The sequence below is a fragment of the Leucoraja erinacea genome, chromosome 21, assembly GCF_028641065.1.
Source record: "Leucoraja erinacea ecotype New England chromosome 21, Leri_hhj_1, whole genome shotgun sequence".
Lineage (NCBI taxonomy): Eukaryota > Metazoa > Chordata > Chondrichthyes > Rajiformes > Rajidae > Leucoraja > Leucoraja erinaceus.
The window spans coordinates 14,852,907-14,871,049 of record NC_073397.1 but is presented as its reverse complement, the minus strand read 5'-3'; the positions used below and the strand labels follow the sequence as shown (position 1 = coordinate 14,871,049).

The 18,143-nt window shown below is 45.8% G+C and overlaps 1 protein-coding gene across 1 annotated transcript in view; it reads right to left on the bottom strand.

The window, feature by feature from the left end:
- The window catches only part of plcg1 (phospholipase C, gamma 1), a 93,619-nt gene extending 88,174 nt beyond the window's left edge, over positions 1-5,445 (bottom strand). Inside the window, exon 1 of the mRNA XM_055652176.1 lies at positions 4,549-5,445. Within this exon, the coding sequence (XP_055508151.1) occupies positions 4,549-4,765 (217 nt within the window). The 5' untranslated portion in view covers positions 4,766-5,445. The remainder of the gene's footprint in view (positions 1-4,548) is intronic.
- Between the last annotated feature and the right edge of the window lie 12,698 nt (positions 5,446-18,143).

Here is an 18,143-nt window from a genome sequence, read left to right as displayed (position 1 = left end):
CACAGCGAGTCCCAACTAATATTTTCCTATATATTCCATTCTTAGCCACGGCTGCACCTTTACACGCAACTTTTTCATTTGATTTCGTTTAGAGACACAGCGCAGAATAGGCCTGCCAGCCCACCGAGTCCACGCCCAACAGCAGTCACCGTACACTAACACTAACCTACACACTAGGGATATTTACAATTTTTAACCAAAGCCATTGGAGGAAACCGGAGCACCCGGGAAAAACCCACACGATCATAGGGAGAACGTACAAACTTCATATAAACAGCACCCGAGGTCAGGATTGAACCCAGGTCTCTGGCGCTGCAAGGCAGCAACTCTACCGCTGCGCCACCGTGCCGCCCTCTTGTTATCAATTAATCAATCGATCCAAATTTTCTTCATTAAAAAATTACTAACAAAAATGGGCTCAAACAAATTCATCTTACTGGAATAGAAAGCCTAACCAGAAAAGAGGCTCAGATTTCGGAAAGACACTGCTATCAGGAATTCTTTGGTGATGCAGTAACTACAATTGTTCATTTTCATTGGAAGAGCAGATAAAAGAGACAGGGTGCCATGGCAGATTAATAATACAGATGCTGGGCTAATGATCCAGTTAGTTCTAATCCGATCATGACAATTTGGCCACTTAAACTAAATAAATACATAATAAAAATCAACTACCAGATATTTGCCAACTGTTCAACTATAGCTATGGCCATCTGTCATCCTGTGGCCTAGATGGGCTCTCCAGACCCATTCACTTGGCTGACTCTTAACATAGAAACATAGAAATTAGGTGCAGGAGTAGGCCATTCGGCCCTTCGAGCCTGCACCGCCATTCAATATGATCATGGCTGATCATCCAACTCAGTATCCCATCCAAAGTCAGAGTCTTCAACTCTCTCCATACCCCCTGATCCCCTTAGCCACAAGGGCCACATCCAACTCCCTCTTAAATATAGCCAATGAACTGGCCTCAACTACCCTCTGTGGCAGAGAGTTCCAGAGATTCACCACTCTCTGCGTGAAAAAAGTTCTTCTCATCTCGGTTTTAAAGGATTTCCCCTTTATCCTTAAGCTGTGACCCCTTGTCCTGGACTTCCCCAACATCGGGAACAATCTTCCTGCATCTAGCCTGTCCAACCCCCCTTAAGAATTTTGTAAGTTTCTATAAGATCCCCTCTCAATCTTCTAAATTCTAGAGAGTATAAACCAAGTCTATCCAGTCTTTCTTCATAAGACAGTCCTGACATCCCAGGAATCAGTCTGGTGAACCGTCTCTGCACTCCCTCTATGGCAATAATGTCCTTCCTCAGATTTGGAGACCAAAAACTGTACGCAATACTCCAGGTGTTGATTAGAACTAACGTTCTCTGGAGGTCGTCAATAGATAGATTTAAGGAAGGAATTGACAGATTCTTGATTAGTAAAGGTGTCGGGGTTATGGGGAGAAGGCAGGAGAATGGGGTTGAGAGGGAAAGATAGATCAACCATGATTAAATGGCAGAATAGACTTGATGGGCCGAACGGTCTAATTCTGCTATGTTATGAAATTTCAAAAGAAAAAACTGTAGATCAGGGGTTCCCAACCTTTTTCGTCCCGTTTACCCCTGGCAACTTTAATAGCACATAACAATGTTATTTCATTTATTCATGAACAACTAATGATGAACAGATATTAGTATACCAGAACCAAACACAGTCAGTCAATGAGAAAAAATATGTACAAATCCAGAATCAACAAATTTACTCCGGGGGTAAATTTACCCCAGGTTGGGAACCCTTGCTGTAGGTAGTCATGGGCTCACACGGCCGTTAACCACAGAATCTGGCCCTTTGGCCCAATTTGACCATGCCGACTAAAATGACCCACCCACCTGCCTGTGTTTGACCATATCTATCTAATCCTTTCCTATCCATGTACCCGTCTAAATACTGGAAATCTGAACAGAACACTCAGCCGGTCAGGCAAGAAAGATCTCGGACCTATAATGATAACTTTGTTTCTCCATCCATCGATGAAGCCTGGCCTGTTGAATGTTTCCCGTTTACACTTATGACTCTTAACTGTTCGACTGTTGTGCATTAGCAAACAAAGCCAATGGTAATGTTGAATGGCCGACCGATGTTCGACTACTCAACGACATGCACATCCCACAGTTAAAATTAAATCACATACATTGGAATTCAGAAACAATGTGAGATATTTTCATAGATAGTGGACACAAGAAGCTGCAGATGTTGGAATTTTAACCCTAAAACACAAAGTGCTGGAATAACTCAGCAGGTCAAGCAGCATCTATGGAGAACATGGATAGGGGACGTTTCAGGAGCTGACATTCCTTGAGGTTGATTGTAGTGGGAGAGAGGTGGGGGTAGACAGAGAAAGCTGGTGGAGAGATGGTGGCAGGACAAAGGCTGGCGTGTGATAATTGGCCGTGTAACATGTATAGGCATTTCAGGTTGGCCAAACCACTTGCCAGGCTTTGTTCTGCCCCCCCCCCTCTCTTCTAGCTTTCTACCCCCTTCCCCAATCAGCCTGAAACGTCACTTCCATGTTTTCCAGGGTGGCTGCCATACCCGCATAGGAAGGAACCACAGATGCTGATCTGAAGAAGGGTCTTGACCTGAAAGGTCACCCATTCCCTCTCTCCAGAGATGCTCCCTGTCCCGTTGAGTTACTCCAGCATTTTGTGCGTATCTTAAGCTGGCCTGACCTGCTGAGTTACTCCAACACCTTTGCACTTTTTGCTTGAGAAATGTTCAATTACAGACTAATCTGCGAGTGTAAAAAGTCACGTCAGCATTTCACTAGGTGTTACTTTCACCGGAAGTGGTGTTCGATTTGAGCAGCGTTGAAGTTAGCTTGATCGGCAAGACCTAGATTCCGTGGGAGTTGATGGGAAAGTAGTGATAACAAAAATGGATAATAAATATGTAAGATGGCACAGTGGCGCAGATGGTGGAGGTGTTGCCTTACAGTGCGAGAGACCCGGGTTCGATCCTGACTTCAGATGCCGTCTGTGTGGAGTTTGCAATATCCTTTCATCAAAACCTTTCTGATTAAATTTGGCACGGACCAAAACTCTCCTCCCCCCTCAGATGCTGACTTGTGTCTTGAGCATTTCTGGCATTTGCTATTTTAATTTCCTGCACTCTCCGAACGCTCCAGTTTCCTCCTACATAGAGACGCGTGGGTTTGTAGGTCAATTGGCCTCTGTATATATTGGCCCCTAGTGTGTACTGAGTGGACGCACAAGAGGATTAACATACAACTAGTGTGAACGGGTAGACACAGTATTTTGTGTCTTTCTTCAGTGTAAACCAGCATTTGCAGTTCCTTCCTGCACAGTGAACGGGTGATTGATTGCTGGCATGGACTTGGTGAACCGAGGTGCCTGCATTCCATGCTTGATAGTTGGTATGGGTTCAGTGGCTCACAGAGCGGGTTTCTGTGCTGCATTACTCCAACTCTATCATTCAAAAATAATGTTTTAGATGCACAGAGTCTCGTGCCCAGGGTTGTTGAATCGAGGACCAGAGGACATAGGTTTAAGGTGAAAGGGAAAAGGTTTAATAGGAATCTGAGGGGTAATTTTTTCACACAAAGGGTGGTGGGTGTATGGAACAAGCTGCCGGATGAGGTAGTTGAGGCTGGGACTATCCCAACATTTAACAAACAGTTGGACGGATTGGACAGGTTTGGAGAGATATGGACCAAATGCAGGCAGGTGGGACGAGTGTACCTGGGACATTTTGGCCGTTGTGGGCAAGTTGGGCCAAAGGTTCTGGTTCCATGCTGTATGATTATGTTTTCTGATTTCCTTCATGACATCACTAACTTAGATACTATAGAACTTTATTTATCCCAGGAGGGAAATTGATCTGTTAACAATCATAAAACACAAGGTAGTCACAAAATGTTGGAGTAACTCAGCGGGACAGGCAGCATCTCGGGAGAGAAGGAATGGGTGACGTTTCAGGTCGAGACCCTTCTTTCAGACTTGACCCGAAACGTCACCCTATCCTTTCTCTCCAGAGATGCTGCCTGCCCTGAGTTACTCCAGCATTTTGTGTCTACCTTCGATTTAAACCAGCATCTGCAGTTCTTTCCTGCACGTCATTAAACACAAGGTACATGAAACATGAAATTAAAGTGACGAGTGGAAGGGATTGGGGATGTGCAAAGATTGGGGGGGGTTGGAGGGGGACTTTGAAGACCATGACTCCCTACTATCTCTTCACCCACAACCGAGCCCATAGTTTCTCAGATCCAAGTATAATACATTTCTTTGTAGTATTTGTATAACTGATTTCATCAGTTCATAAGTTCTAGGGGCAGAATCAGGCCATTCGACCCATCACGTGTATTCAATCATGGCTGATCTATCTTTGCCCCTCAACCACATTCTCCTGCCTTCTCCCCATAACCCGATTTGCAACACGTTCTCACTGCTTTTATCCCTCACACGCCTCTCCCACCCCCGGGGATTGAAAAGCAAAACAAACTCTTCCCGAGGCAGGATTCCCCCAAATTGTTAGCGCACAACTTACTTTCTCCTTCCACTTTCTCTGGTCCTCTGCTCCAGATGACCTGTCGGGTCTCCAGTTTCACCTGAAGGGTTCTCCTCTCCGGCCTCTGCGACTTCTTGGAGTAGTACAGAGTGATGACCGTGCCCATTTCAAGGCTCCGGCACAGCTCGGCGATCTGCGTTTCGCTCTGCATTCCATGGTCGAGCCCGTGGTGAAACAGACCAGAGGCAACAGCCATGTCCCCTCGCCTGGTTTGTTTTATTCCGCCTGTGTGTGTGTGTCTGCGTCTATGTGCAGTTAATTGCAAAGGGATTGGGGGGGGTGGAGAAAGAAAAAAAATTTGCAATGTAAAGCAGGAGGAAGACGGCTGAATGATATGCAGCCCAGGCGCCCCTCGATGAGATTTCAGGGTCACTTTCGGCGCTTCTATTGTGTGAGCGGGACTCACACTCCACTCGCCTCTGTTCCACCAAAAATCCACCCCGCTTCTTCGCAGCGTCTCCTTCCTCTCCCGCTTATATATTTGCTCCCAAATCCTTCACACACAAAAAAAAATCACCGCTCTCTCAATTATATATATATATATATATATATTTTAAATTAAAGCGGCCGTCCGGAAGTTGTGCTGGGTGGCAACAGCGCTTTGTTGATTTCACATTTCACTCTGCCCACCAACCAAGCCGTCTGGAAATCACGGGTGATCTTTCTTCTATCGCTCTCTATTGTCGAACGCACCGCATCCATTTATTTAACACAAACGGCTTCCTTGCCAAGAGTCCTGGCGTCGCTGCTCCTTCCAAGTGCTGCTTTTGTTGCAGGCAGTCTGCATTTTTTTTGGGTTGAAAAACTCAGGCCCCAGGATACACAAAAATGCGAGGCTTTTACACCCTTCCCCCTCTCCTCCCCTTCCCTCTCTCCCTAACAATGAGCGCCGCACTTCTTGTCTCGCCGTCTCCCGGCCTTGCATCACCAATGTTTTCACTGCAAGCGCATCTCAAGCGAATAGTCGCTGCTAATTCACAACTTCCCCCCTCCCACTCCTCCTCGTCACCACCAACACATCCTAAATGCAGGCAGTGACGGGTGTGAGAGAGCGAGAGTCTGCAATCTAAGATCTCATCCGATCTTTGCCTGCTACACGCCGCGTTTTATTTCCCAACTTCTCACGCTGGGAGCATTCACCTCCTTACACCAAACAAACAAACAATGCTCGTAAACAAAGCCGCTCGGTTACTTGGGCAGCGTTAATAAATCAGATCCAATGGGTAGAAACATTGGTGCAGGAGTAGGCCATTCGGCCCTTCGACCTACCACGGCTGATCGTCTAAAATTACCCCGTTCCTGCTTTCCCGCTCCCCATATCCCTTGATTGCTTTGGTCCCAAGAGCTAAATCTAACTCCTTGAAAACATCCAGTGAATTGGTCTCCACTGCCTTCTGGGACAGAGAATTCCACAGATCCACAACTCTGGGTGAAAATGTTTTTCCTCGTCTCAGTCTTAAATGGCCCACCCCCTATTCTTAATGTGGAAATTAAGATAAGATACGATAGAATTTTATCCCAGGAGGGAAATTGGTCTGCCAATAGTCATAAAACACAACAAGATACATGAGACGTGAAATTAAAGTGAGGATGGGAAGTCCGGGATTGGGGATGTGCAAAGATTGGGGAGTGGGAGGCAGAGGGGGAAAGGAGTCAGTCTCAGTCTACCCCACGACAGTTTGATAGCCACAGGGAAGAAGGATCTGTGGCATTCTGTACTTCTTCTTGGCTCTGGACCCCGGCCGTAACGGGCTTCGTGCTCATGATGTGCGCTGTGTGCACATTATTTCACATAAAATTTTTGTAATCCTGTCATGCCACCCCCGTTTTTGAAAAGCTTCATATGGGCCTGCTTGACCATGTGTTTGGGGGATGCAAGGCACTGCAGATGCTGGAATCTTGAACAAAACGCAAAGTGCTGGAGTAAACAGCGGGTCGGGCAGCGTCTGTGGAGGGTGGTTTTCACAAAAGGACACAAAGTGCTGGAGTAACTCAGCTGCTCAGGCAGCAGCTTTGTGTACTGCCTCTGTGAAGTCTCCTGCATGATTTTACCAGATTGTATGCGCACATAAAGAACTTCACTGTACCTAGGAATGAGAAAATAAAGTATCATTGAATCTGTGGAGGGTAGAGACAAGGAACTGCAGATGCGGGTTTACACAAAAGGACACAAAGTGCTGGAGTAACTCAGCGGGTCAGGCAGCATCTATGGACGGAATGGACTGGCAACGTTTAGGACTGGGACCCTTCACAGATGGAGCGGAAAAATAGATCTAGTAAAGGAAAGCAGAGAGTTGTGGATGGAGCCCACAAAACAGACTCCCTTCCATTGACTCCATCTACGCTTCACGCTGCCTTGGCAAGGCCACCAGCATCATCGAGGACTAGTTTCACCCCAGTCGGTCACTCCCTCTTCTCCCCTCTCCCATCAGACAAGAAGTACAAAAGAGGCACAAAAGTATGAAAGCACACACCTCCAGATTCAGGGACAGTTTCTTCCCAGCTGTTATCAGGCAACTGAACCTTGCACTCCTCAGCTAGAGTGCGGTTCTGACCTCCCATCTACCCCATTGGAGACCTTTGAACTGTCTTTATTCGCACTTTATTGGACCAATGCTATAGCATGCACTAGATGTTGTGTCATTTATCTGAGCACCATGGACAGCTTGATTGTAATCATGTATAATCTTACCTTTGACTGGATAGCACACAAACAAAAAGCTTTAGTTTAGTTTATTGTCATGTGTACCGAGGTACAGTGAAAAGTTTTTGTTGCTTGCTCTCCAGTCAGCAGAACGATAATGCTTTTCACTGTACCTTGGCACATGTGACGATATTAAACTAAATGAAACTACAAGATTGCGGGGAAAGTTTCTGGTGAAAGGTCATGGATCGGAAACACATTTTTCTCTCTTGCTGCGCTGCCTGACCAACAAAGTATTTCCAGCTCCTTAAATTCAGTCAATATCAACATGATGATATCAACAGGATAGGAAATCTACAAATACAGAAGGGTTGTGGCAACGGAGACAGAAAAAAACTGCAGATGTTAGAATCCTGAGTAAAACACAAAGTGCTGGAGGAACTCAGTGGGTCAGGCAACATCTAGAGAAGGAATGGACGGACAACGTTTCAGGTCGGGACCCTTCTTACCGAGCAATGGGTTGGCAACAACAAGAATCAAAATTCAATCCATTACCTACTGCATATACTAAGAGGATGTATTGAATAGGAGATGAGGTCCCCTTTTACCATAAAAGAGAAAGCTGAGGGGTGACGTTGTAGATCTCAAACTTGGATTGTTCAATCCAAACTTAGATTGTTATCCCTAGAAAGTTGGAGGTTGAGAGAAGACCTGGTGGAAGTGTATGTAAAATTCTGAGAGGGATAAATAGTGTAGACAGACACTTTTTCCCCAGGGTAGAAATGTCAAAACTAGAGGACATCGCTTCAAAGTGAGAAGGGGAAAGTTTAAGGAATATGTGCAAGAAAAATGTTTCTAATCATAGTGGATGCCTGTAACACGCTGTCAGGGGTGGTGAGGGAGTCAGATATGATAGCGGCATTTATGCAGGTGTTAGGTAGGCATTTCAAGAATACAGAATGTTTAATTGTAATATAAAGCACAATGGAACAATGAAATTCTTACTCTGACACACTTGCCACACCTTGTCCTGCCCCTACCTCTCTTCCAACTTTCTCCCCCAATCAGTCTGACGAAGGGTCCCGCCATGAAGCGTCACCTACTCACGTTCTCCAGAGTTGCTGGAGAGGATGATTCCATTAATGGGAGAGCCTAGAACTAGAGGTCATAGCCTCAGAATTAAAGCACATTCTTTTAGGAATGAGATGAGAAGAAACTTCTTTAGTCAGAGGGTGGTGAAACTGTGGAATTCTTTGCCATCGAAGGCTGCGGAGGCCAAGTCTGTGGATATTTTTAAGGCAAAGATAGATAGAATCTTGATTAGTAGGGGTGTCAAAGGTTATGAGGAGAAGGCAAGAGAATGGGGTTACATAAAAAAGCCCAATGTAGTGCAACCAAAGACAAAAACAAACAAAAAATCTTTGAAAACGTATGAAATTCTTTATCACTTGCTTCCTTCATTTATTTTCCAGTAAGTGTATTGCATGTTGTTCCTATCCACAACACTTCATAACCACACAAACAAGATCTACCACATGGTTTATGGTACGGATACACATAGTTCCATGACTCACAAAATTACACAGTAATAAAACACAATAATGTTTTAGTGTGGAGGGAGATAGGTTAAGATTTCATTGTCCTCCTGTGGGAGGTTGGCTTTGCAGTGAGCCGATGCCTGGAGGTAAATTAAAAAAATGGAGATGGGAGCGACATTTACTTTGTATTGAAGAATACAGTTTGGAAAGTGTTCCTTCAGCCTTCTGAATCCATGCTCACCACTAATCACCCATTCACACAAGTTCTACATTATCCCACTTTCATATCCACTCCTTACACACTAGGGGCAATTCACAAAGGCCAATTAACCTACAAACCCGCACGTCTTTGGGATTTGGGTGGAAACCGGAGCATCCGGAGAAAACCCACGGTTACAGGGAGAACGTGCAAACTCTACATAGACAGCATCTGAGATCAGGATCGAACCCGGGTCTCTGGCTCTGTGAGGCAGCGTTTCTACCAACTGCGCCACGTCACCTTTCGAACCACTCTTTCATTTTAAATCTGTAAAATTCCATATTTATAAAATCCGTCTCCTTTCCTGTCATGGACCATTTCGTACAAGGATGTTTTTCTTAGCGGAGTATTTATTGACAACCGTACATCAGCCGATTAATTAGTAGCAGAGAGCAGGAAATGTGATTGAGAACCTTTTATACAGCAAAACTAAGTCAATTTACTCGGAAACCAAATGGAGGAAGCAGAAATTTCAGCAGTTTTTAGTGAAAACTAGTTCATTTGTCCAGAAGAAAATACGCAGTGGTGGTGATTTGTTATACGTTAATTAAGTGCTTAATATTACAATCAGTGATAGAACAGAAAGTTACCAAGTCCATGGTAGTGCAAGAGATGGTCCATGTTATTCCATTCTTGAGATAGCATTAAGGCTGTGGAGGTTGCTTCAAGACTGTTATAGGAAAGTAGCAGTTCTGAACCTGGTGGTGTGGTCATGCTTCTGTACCTCCTGCCCGATGGTAGCAATGAGAAGAAATCATTAGTTTAAAAATACAGCATGGAAACAAGCTCTTCAGCCCACCGAGTCCATGTCGACCATCGATCACCTAAACACTAGTTCTATCCCACACATTAGATACAATTTACCCAGCCAATTACCTACAAACCTGCACGTCTTTAAGGTCAGGAAAATGGGTGGAAACCGGGACACCTGGACCCCACGCAGTTATAGGAAAAACGTGCAAACGCCGTGTAGACAGCAATGGTAGTCAGGATCGAACCCGGGTCTCTGGAGCAGTAATGCCCCTGTCCCACTTAGGAAACCTGAACGGAAACCTCTGGAGACTTTGCGCCCCACCCAAGGTTTCCGTGCGGTTCCTGGAGGTTTTTGTCAGTCTCCCTACCTGCTCCACTACCTGCAACCTCCGGCAACCACCTGCAACCTCCAGCAACCACCTGCAACCTCCAGGAACCGCACGGAAACTTTGGGTGGGGCACAAAGTCTCCAGAGGTTTTCGTTCAGGTTTACTAAGTGGGACAGGGGCATTAGGCAGCAACTCTACTGCTGCGCCACCATGCCGCCCTCAGTTCTATGTTATCCCACTTTTGCGTCCACCCCCTACACACCAGGGGCAATTTACAGAAGCTGAGCTGCACACCCACATGACTCTCGGATGTGGGAGGAAACCGGAGCATCCGGGCAGTCACATGGGGAACATGCAAAATTCACACCCGAGCACCCGAGGTCAGGATTGAATCCGGGTCCCTGGCGCTGTGAGGCAGCAGCTCCACCCGCTGCGCCACTGTGCCACCCGATTTCTGAGTAAACTGAGGTTGCAAACTACACAATTGACTGTAACTAGCAAAACCATGCCCTCGGCCGCTCTGCTTTGGCTGCCACAAGCTTGTCAATAGGTATTCTTGGAAAAAAATTGCTATACTTATACAGGGGTGGAAATACTTTTGAAACATCTCCAAATCTTGATCTCGGCTTGTTAGGAGCTATTTACAAGTATGTACCTTGGTTAGAGAGTGCTGTCAGCAGTTGTTGGTCTGTTGGTTTACTGAGTTGCAGTGAAAAACCTTGTTCCGTGTGCTATCCAGAAAAATTGTACCATACACGGATACAACAGCAGGTACTATTGCAATGCTGCAGGTTCTACCGCAACTTTTAAGAAGGTACTATCACGCTTAAGAGACATTTGGACAGGTACATGGCTAGGATAGGTTTAGAGGGACGTGGTCCAAATGCAGGCAGGTGGGACTAGTGTAGATGGGACATGTTGGTCGGTGTGGGCAAGTTGGGCCACAGGGCCTGTTTCCACGCTGTATGACTCTGACTCCATAACATATAGTGCAAGTGGAGATGGGAAACCGAGTGCAGAATTACAGCTACTGGGAAAGTGCAGGTAAAAAATAAGCACTAGCGCCACAACAAGATAGTTTGGGAATACACACCCGACAGATCCATTCATGAATCTGATAGCAGAAGAAGCTGTTCTGGAATCATTAGTTCAGTGCTGCTTATTTGTCACATATGCAGCTGCATAGTGATATTCCTTTTGCACATTTACACATGCAGGGCCACCATGCTTTGGCACCAATTCCAAAGTCCGATCGGCCCACGCGCTTGGGGTACTGGAGCAGTTCCCACGAACCGACATCCTGGTGGAGCTCGTCTCCTTGTTCTGTCCCAAGGCCGCCTCCTGCAGCCGGCCTTGAAGCTACACCCTCTTACCCGGCCCTTGCTCCTCGTGTCCGACATCTCCAGCTCCCTCCTGGTTCTGCTGTCTGCCCAGTCTTCAGGTGGGCCCCGTGACCAATGATCCTTCGGGGCGGGCCCTGCAAACCGGTATGTATTCACGTACTGTGTATCTGGTGTAGTTGCTTTCAAGCTTGTGCATCTTCTTCCCAATGGATGAGAGGAGAAGAAAGGAGAGAACGAAAGGGATGTGACTGGTCTGTGATTATGTTGGCTCCATTCCAGAGGGAGAGCAAAGTAAAGATGGAGTCGATGGAAATGGAGGGGAGGTCGGGGGGGGGGGGGGTGTTGAAGGGGAGGCTCTTTTACATGATGGACTGGGCTGCATCCACAACTCTCTGCAATTTCTGAAGATAGACACAAAGTGCTGGAGGAACTCAGCGGGACAGGCAGCATCTCTGGAGAGAAGGAATAGCCCGGTAGGAGGGTCACCCATTCCTTCTCTCCAGAGATGCTGCCTGTCCCACTGAGTTACTCCAGCACTTTGTGTCTATCTTCGGTTTAAACCAGTGTTTGTGCATTTTGCTGCAATTTTTTGCGGTCTTGGGCTGTGCAGCTGCCATTATCAAACTATGGTTATTCTGATGATGCTTTCTCAGGGAAAGAGTAGAAATTGGTAAGGGTGATTGGGGACATGCTTTCTCCTCCCAGGGAATGAAGATGAGGCACAGGAGAATGAGAGACAATGCTAGCAATGCATGGTCAATTAAAACGGTGAATTGCTCTCATTTTGTGTGTCCAGATGTGTCCATGTTGTCCGTCTCATTATGTTACTAAGACGGAGCAGGCTTGAAGGACTAGAAAGACTATACCTACTATTTCTGATGGAGACACAAAGAACAGCAGATGCTGAAAGCTGGAGTGAAACATACAGTGTTGGAGTAGCTCAGTGGGTCAGGCAGCATCTCTGGGGGGAATGGACAGGTGGCATTTTGGGTCGAGATCCTTCTTCAGACTTAAGGCAATAAATGGGGTAAAATAGGGTTGGTTGTGTAGAATTCAGAGCTGTATTCCTGTCAGGACCTCAGTGATGGACGTGTGTGTACATCACTGCCAACAGCACCCCCTAGAGGAAATGGCATCTTCCACCAGGAATCCCCTGCTGTGATTTCCGTAGACTATTACATTCACAAAGGCACAAGGAACTGCAGGTGCTGGAATCCCTCTCTAAACAAAAAGTACTGGAGGGACTCAGCCGATCAGGCAGCACCTGTGAAGGGAATGGATAGGCGATGATTCTTCGGTCTAAAGAAGGGTCACAACCCGAAGAATCGCCGCTAATTCCCTCCAGCATTTCGTGTTTTGCTATTACCTGTACTTTCAAAGCATTTGCTGGCTAGATTCAATGTTATTCCAAATGTGCCTACAAGATATTAAACACACTGGATGCCTTAACTTCGGCTGTCAAGCATCACACCACTTGTACCTTATAACGCAAGAGTTGGTATTTCAGTAGGGAGAACCAGCTGGTCCGATACACTTAGAGAAATAAGACCATTAAGATATATATAGCCCCAGATAGATGTGTTTACAACATCCTTTTCAGAACATAGGAAATGGGGGAGGGAGAAATTGGATCCCAAATTGGTTCAGCACAAGAAGCAAAGGGTGCTTTTATGTGATGTGCAAACGCACAGTGACATTCTTGGCTTAGAAACATTCCAGTAGAGTATTGCCATACCCAAGCACTTCCCTGATTAGCAATACAGAAGTAATCCACTGAGCCCGCGTGCAAGAGGCGCCATGTTTTGCCACCATTTTCAAAGACCAGTCCACGCTCTAGTTGTTATGAGCGGTGCCCATTCCAGGCGAGCCCCAGGCTGCTGCGGGCCTCCAGCCATCGCCTCCCTTGTGTGCGTGGATCGACCAGTGAACTCACGTTCCTCTCCTCGCCCATTCACCTTTGTTCGAAGGGTGGCTTTGTCACAGGTAGGTTGTCACCTCTGGTCCTCTACAGTATTTAGTACTTGGATTCTTGATGTATGTTCATTACTATGAAGGTCCCAGCATCTGCAGTTCATTGAAAGTCCACATCACTGCAGCAGTTCCTCAATGTTTCGTCAATGAGTTTCCTTCCATCATAAGGTCAGAAATGGGTTTTTCCCCACATCTCTCAAATGAAGCAATCTGTGCCAGTGTACAGCATGACCTGTACAACAATAGACACAAAATGCTGGAGTAACTCAGCAGGTCAGGCAGCATCTTTGGAGAACATGCATACGTAAACTGTCAGGTTGGGACCCTTCTTCAGTCTGATTGTAGTAAGGAGATTGGGGGGAAAAAACTGGAAGCAAAAGAAACCAGGGCAAATCAAGGCTGGCCACAGATGACCTCAGGCAAGGAGGCTCCCTGATAGACCAGTGGTTGGATAGTGAGAAGTGTGGAGCCCAAGAGCAGTATATAGTTGTGAACTGTGGAACTGGTTTACAGACAGTAGAGGAGTGGGCAGGGAGAGGGAAGGGAATTGGGTGGGAGGTGTTTGTAAAAGTTAGAGAATTAACCAGGACAATACTAAGGCATACATTGATATGTGGTATAGATATTTGTGTCATGAAAGTACAGGTCCACCACTGATTTTCCGGCACCCTTGGTTCCAGAGCCTTTCGGGATTATCCATTTTGCTGGAAGAACAGAGGTCACGGCCGAGATACTGACCGCAAAGTTGACCGCGGGAGTCGACTATGTGGACGGATCTGCTGGCTCCGGCTGGGCTGGAGTTCCAGACCCCCGGCCACAGGGGACAAATTCAAGCCGCCGACTGGCTGCGGAAGTCCCAATGAGGTAGAGATTAGCCGCCTCACTCGGCCTAGGCACCACATTTTTGGGGAACATCGGGGGTGGGAATGGATTTTGTCTGGATTAAAGGGGAGGGGGAGGGGGGGACCACCTGTTGCAGGAAAATTGGTAGTGGACCTCCATCAAGCAATGGCAACCTCCAACAAGAGAGAGTCTGACCATCGATTCTTGACCATCAATGGCACAATATCCCTGAGTATCCCATCACCCGCATCATGGGATTCACCCTTGACTAGAAACTAAAGCGGACCAGCCATAAATACCATGGTTACAAAAGCAGTAATGAGATTGGGCATCATGTGGTGTGTGACTCACTACTGACACCCCAAGGCCTTTCCTGCAACCACAAGCACATCAGGAGTATAATGTCCCATTGTACGAGGTAATTCACGAGTTCTCCCGAGTTTTCCCCTGTTTAAAACTTGGAGAATGTCCGTCGCTGATCCGTAGGAATTCCAGGATGTCTCGTAGCGGCTCGTAATGCTAACGGTAGGTATAAAAAGTAACCATTTTTTTCATCATGAGTATTTTTTTGCTCGGGAACATTTTTTGCAGAGATGAAAAAACTTCACGAGTTACTGGATGTCCCGAGAACCTACCGTTAGCATTACGAGCCGCTACGAGACATCCTCGAACTCCTACGGACCCACTACGGACATTCTCCGAGTTTGAATCGGGGGAAAACTCATGAGAACTCGTGAATTACCTCGTACAGTGGGACAGGGGTAAGAAGACAGACACAAAATGCTGGAGTAACTCAGCGGGATAGGTAGCATCTCTGGAGAGAAGGATTGGGTGATGTTTCAGGATGAGACCCTTCCGCAGAGTATAATCGGTCTGCAGGGTTCCAGTCTGAAACATCACCGATCCACAGTTGTCCAGCGGTCTCCATCTCAGAACATAGATACAAGGCTATTTATGCCTCCAATAATTTTATATACTTTTATCAGATCTTCCCACACCCTCGTGTTCCAGAGATTTGGATGCACTTATCCAAGAAGCTGTAGAATATTCTTGTATGTCAGAAAGACACAACCTTGCCCCTCAGCTCCCTTAAGTCTTTCCTCTCCTACCTCCAATCTACGCCATTTAATTTTAGACTCCCTTACTTTGGGAAAATGACTAACCATTCACCTTTTCTATGCCCCTGATGATTTGTATGCACTTCTACAAGGTCACCAATCAGCCTCTTACAGTCCAGGGGGAAAAGACCCTGGTCCCCCATTTACAGTGCAAGTCCTGCCCTTGTCTAACTTACCAAAATGCAACACCTTGCACTTGTCAGTGTTAAATTCCATCTGCCATTTCTTAAAATAAAAAAACATTTGACTGACATTGCTATAGCAACTTATTAGTTCAAAAAGATGACGTCATCCTTTAAGTGATCAGGAGTCAGTTATTGGCAACAGCTGTAAACTTTGAAACATAGAATAGGTGCAGGAGTTGGCCATTCGAGCCACTACTGCCATTCAATATGACCAAGGCTGATCTTCTAAAATCAGTACCCCGTTCCTGCTTTTCCCCTATATCCCTTAATTCCTTTAGCCCTAAAACCCCCGAACACTGACCATTCTGACCTGTGCATTCAAACCAACGGTGGAGGAGATGAATGTTCTGAGTTGGGAAACTAGGCAAGCTGACATCAGTTCTACAGGTATCATCGGTGTTGGCTTTGATTTGTCCTTTTCATACCTTTCATTCATTTGTTCTTTGTACCTTTTCATACCTCTAGTTTCCCTCTCCCCTGACTCGTATCTGAAGAAGGATCTCGACCCGAAGCATCACCTATTCCTTTTCTCCAGATATGCTGCCTGACCCGCTGAGTTACTCCAGCATTTTGTGTCCACCATCACACCAGAGATAAGGCAGGAATGTAGAAATCCTTTTGAACATGGAAGTTAATCCAAATGAAAGGAAGGGAAGGACTTCCCCCAGTGGCTGCATTGGCAATAACATTCTTGGGTGTCAACAAACAATGCAGATAACACAATCCCGAAAGCCTGCTCCATCATAGAACATAGTGGGGCGGCACTGTGGCGCACTGGGTAGAGTTGCTGCCTTACAGTGCCAGAGACCCAGGTTCAATCCTGACTACGGGTCTGTATGGAGTTTGTACATTCTCATCAGACTTGCAGTGAGGAAACAGGCTCTTCGGCCCACCGCATCTGCACCAACCTGCAATCACTCCATACACACGATAGACAATGTACAATTTTTACTGAAGCCAATTTACCTACAAACCTGTATGTCTTCGGAGTGTGGGAGGAAACGGAAGAACCTGGAGGATACCCACGCACAGAGTGAATGTAGAAACTCCAGACAGCAGCCTTCGTTGGTATCGAACCTGTGTCTCTGGCGCTGTAAGGCAGCACCCTTAATCGGTATCAAACCCGTAGGGTTAGTTACGTAAAATTGGAGAATTCAATGTTCATACTGTTGCATTGTATTCTACCCAAGAGGAATATGAGAATATAACTTACCAAATTACTTGTACCGCTTGAAAGGCCTTTGTGACAATCTCGCCGCTGTATCTGTTGCCCTTTGTTGAGGAAAGGATTCACTGAATCCATTAGTAATCTTGACCAAACTCATACAGGTAAATGTAGCATTTTCACATAGCGTCAAGATGGACACAGAAATGCTTGTGCATTTCAAACATTTCAAAAATCTAAACATTTCATATTAATAACATTAACAAACACACAATTGCTGCATTCAGAGTGTCTAACGTGTTTATTTAAAAACGTGTGGTAAGGTGTGGAAATAGCCACAAAACGCAGCAGGCAGACACGAGTAAAGCCAGAATGAATGAACGGTTTCAAGGTTATGGCACACTTCATGCTACTTGTGGATTTGACATTTCAGATGTTTTCTGGCCAAATGCAGTCTCGCACTCGTACAACATGTTCAATGTTTCAATCTCATGGCACTTGGGAGTTTATACCCACGTTCCAATTACATGTGGACACATAGACACAAAGTGCAGGAGTAACTTACGGATCAGGTAGCATCTCTGGGGGAAAAGGACGGGTGATATACTTCAGGATGAAGAAGGGTCCCCACCTGAAATGCCACCTATCCCTTTTCTCCAGAGATGCTGCCTGACCCATTGAGTTACTCCAGAATTTTGTGTTTATCTTTGGTATAAGCCAGCATCTGCAGTTCTTTGTTTCCACACGTGGAAATGTTGGACCTTCTTTTAGTACCTCTAGATAAGATTATTCCGATGTTTCTTTTGGCCAACTTCCAACCTGTTATGCTAGATTTGTTCATCCAAACCTCTCCCACTTCCCAAACTCAATATAATTAACATTGTCTTCACGCAAGGTGGCGCATCAGTTATTATGCAGTTTCATAACTCTGGGGACTGTCCGTGTGGAGTTTGCATTCTCACCGTGACCTTGTCTTCCACACACGCGCTCCACCTTCTTTCTACATTCCAAAGACATACGGGCAAATTATTTACTGTAAATTAGCCCTAGTGTAGGTAAGTGGCAAAGATAGAAGACAAATTCATAAGGCTGTGCATGGAAGATTAAGCAATGGGGAGGTGGATTAAGACTGAGAGGACTTTTTTTTTCTCAAAACCAGCATGGAATTGATGTACCAAATGGTGGCTGTCTATTTAATAGTCAGGTTTCCCAAATGTTGAGCATTTATGATGAACAATACCCTTCCTCTTCATCGAGCATTCCATTTAGACTAGGCTCTCAAAGGTGATGTATATTTTGGGCATTTTTGTAGTTTTGGTGGTCTTGTAGATAGCACTTGGCTTGCTTCAGTCAGTACTTTACTCTGATACTGTAAAGGAATGAGGAGTGTCAAGGGCAAGTCACAGTGGTAGAGTTGCTGCCTTAC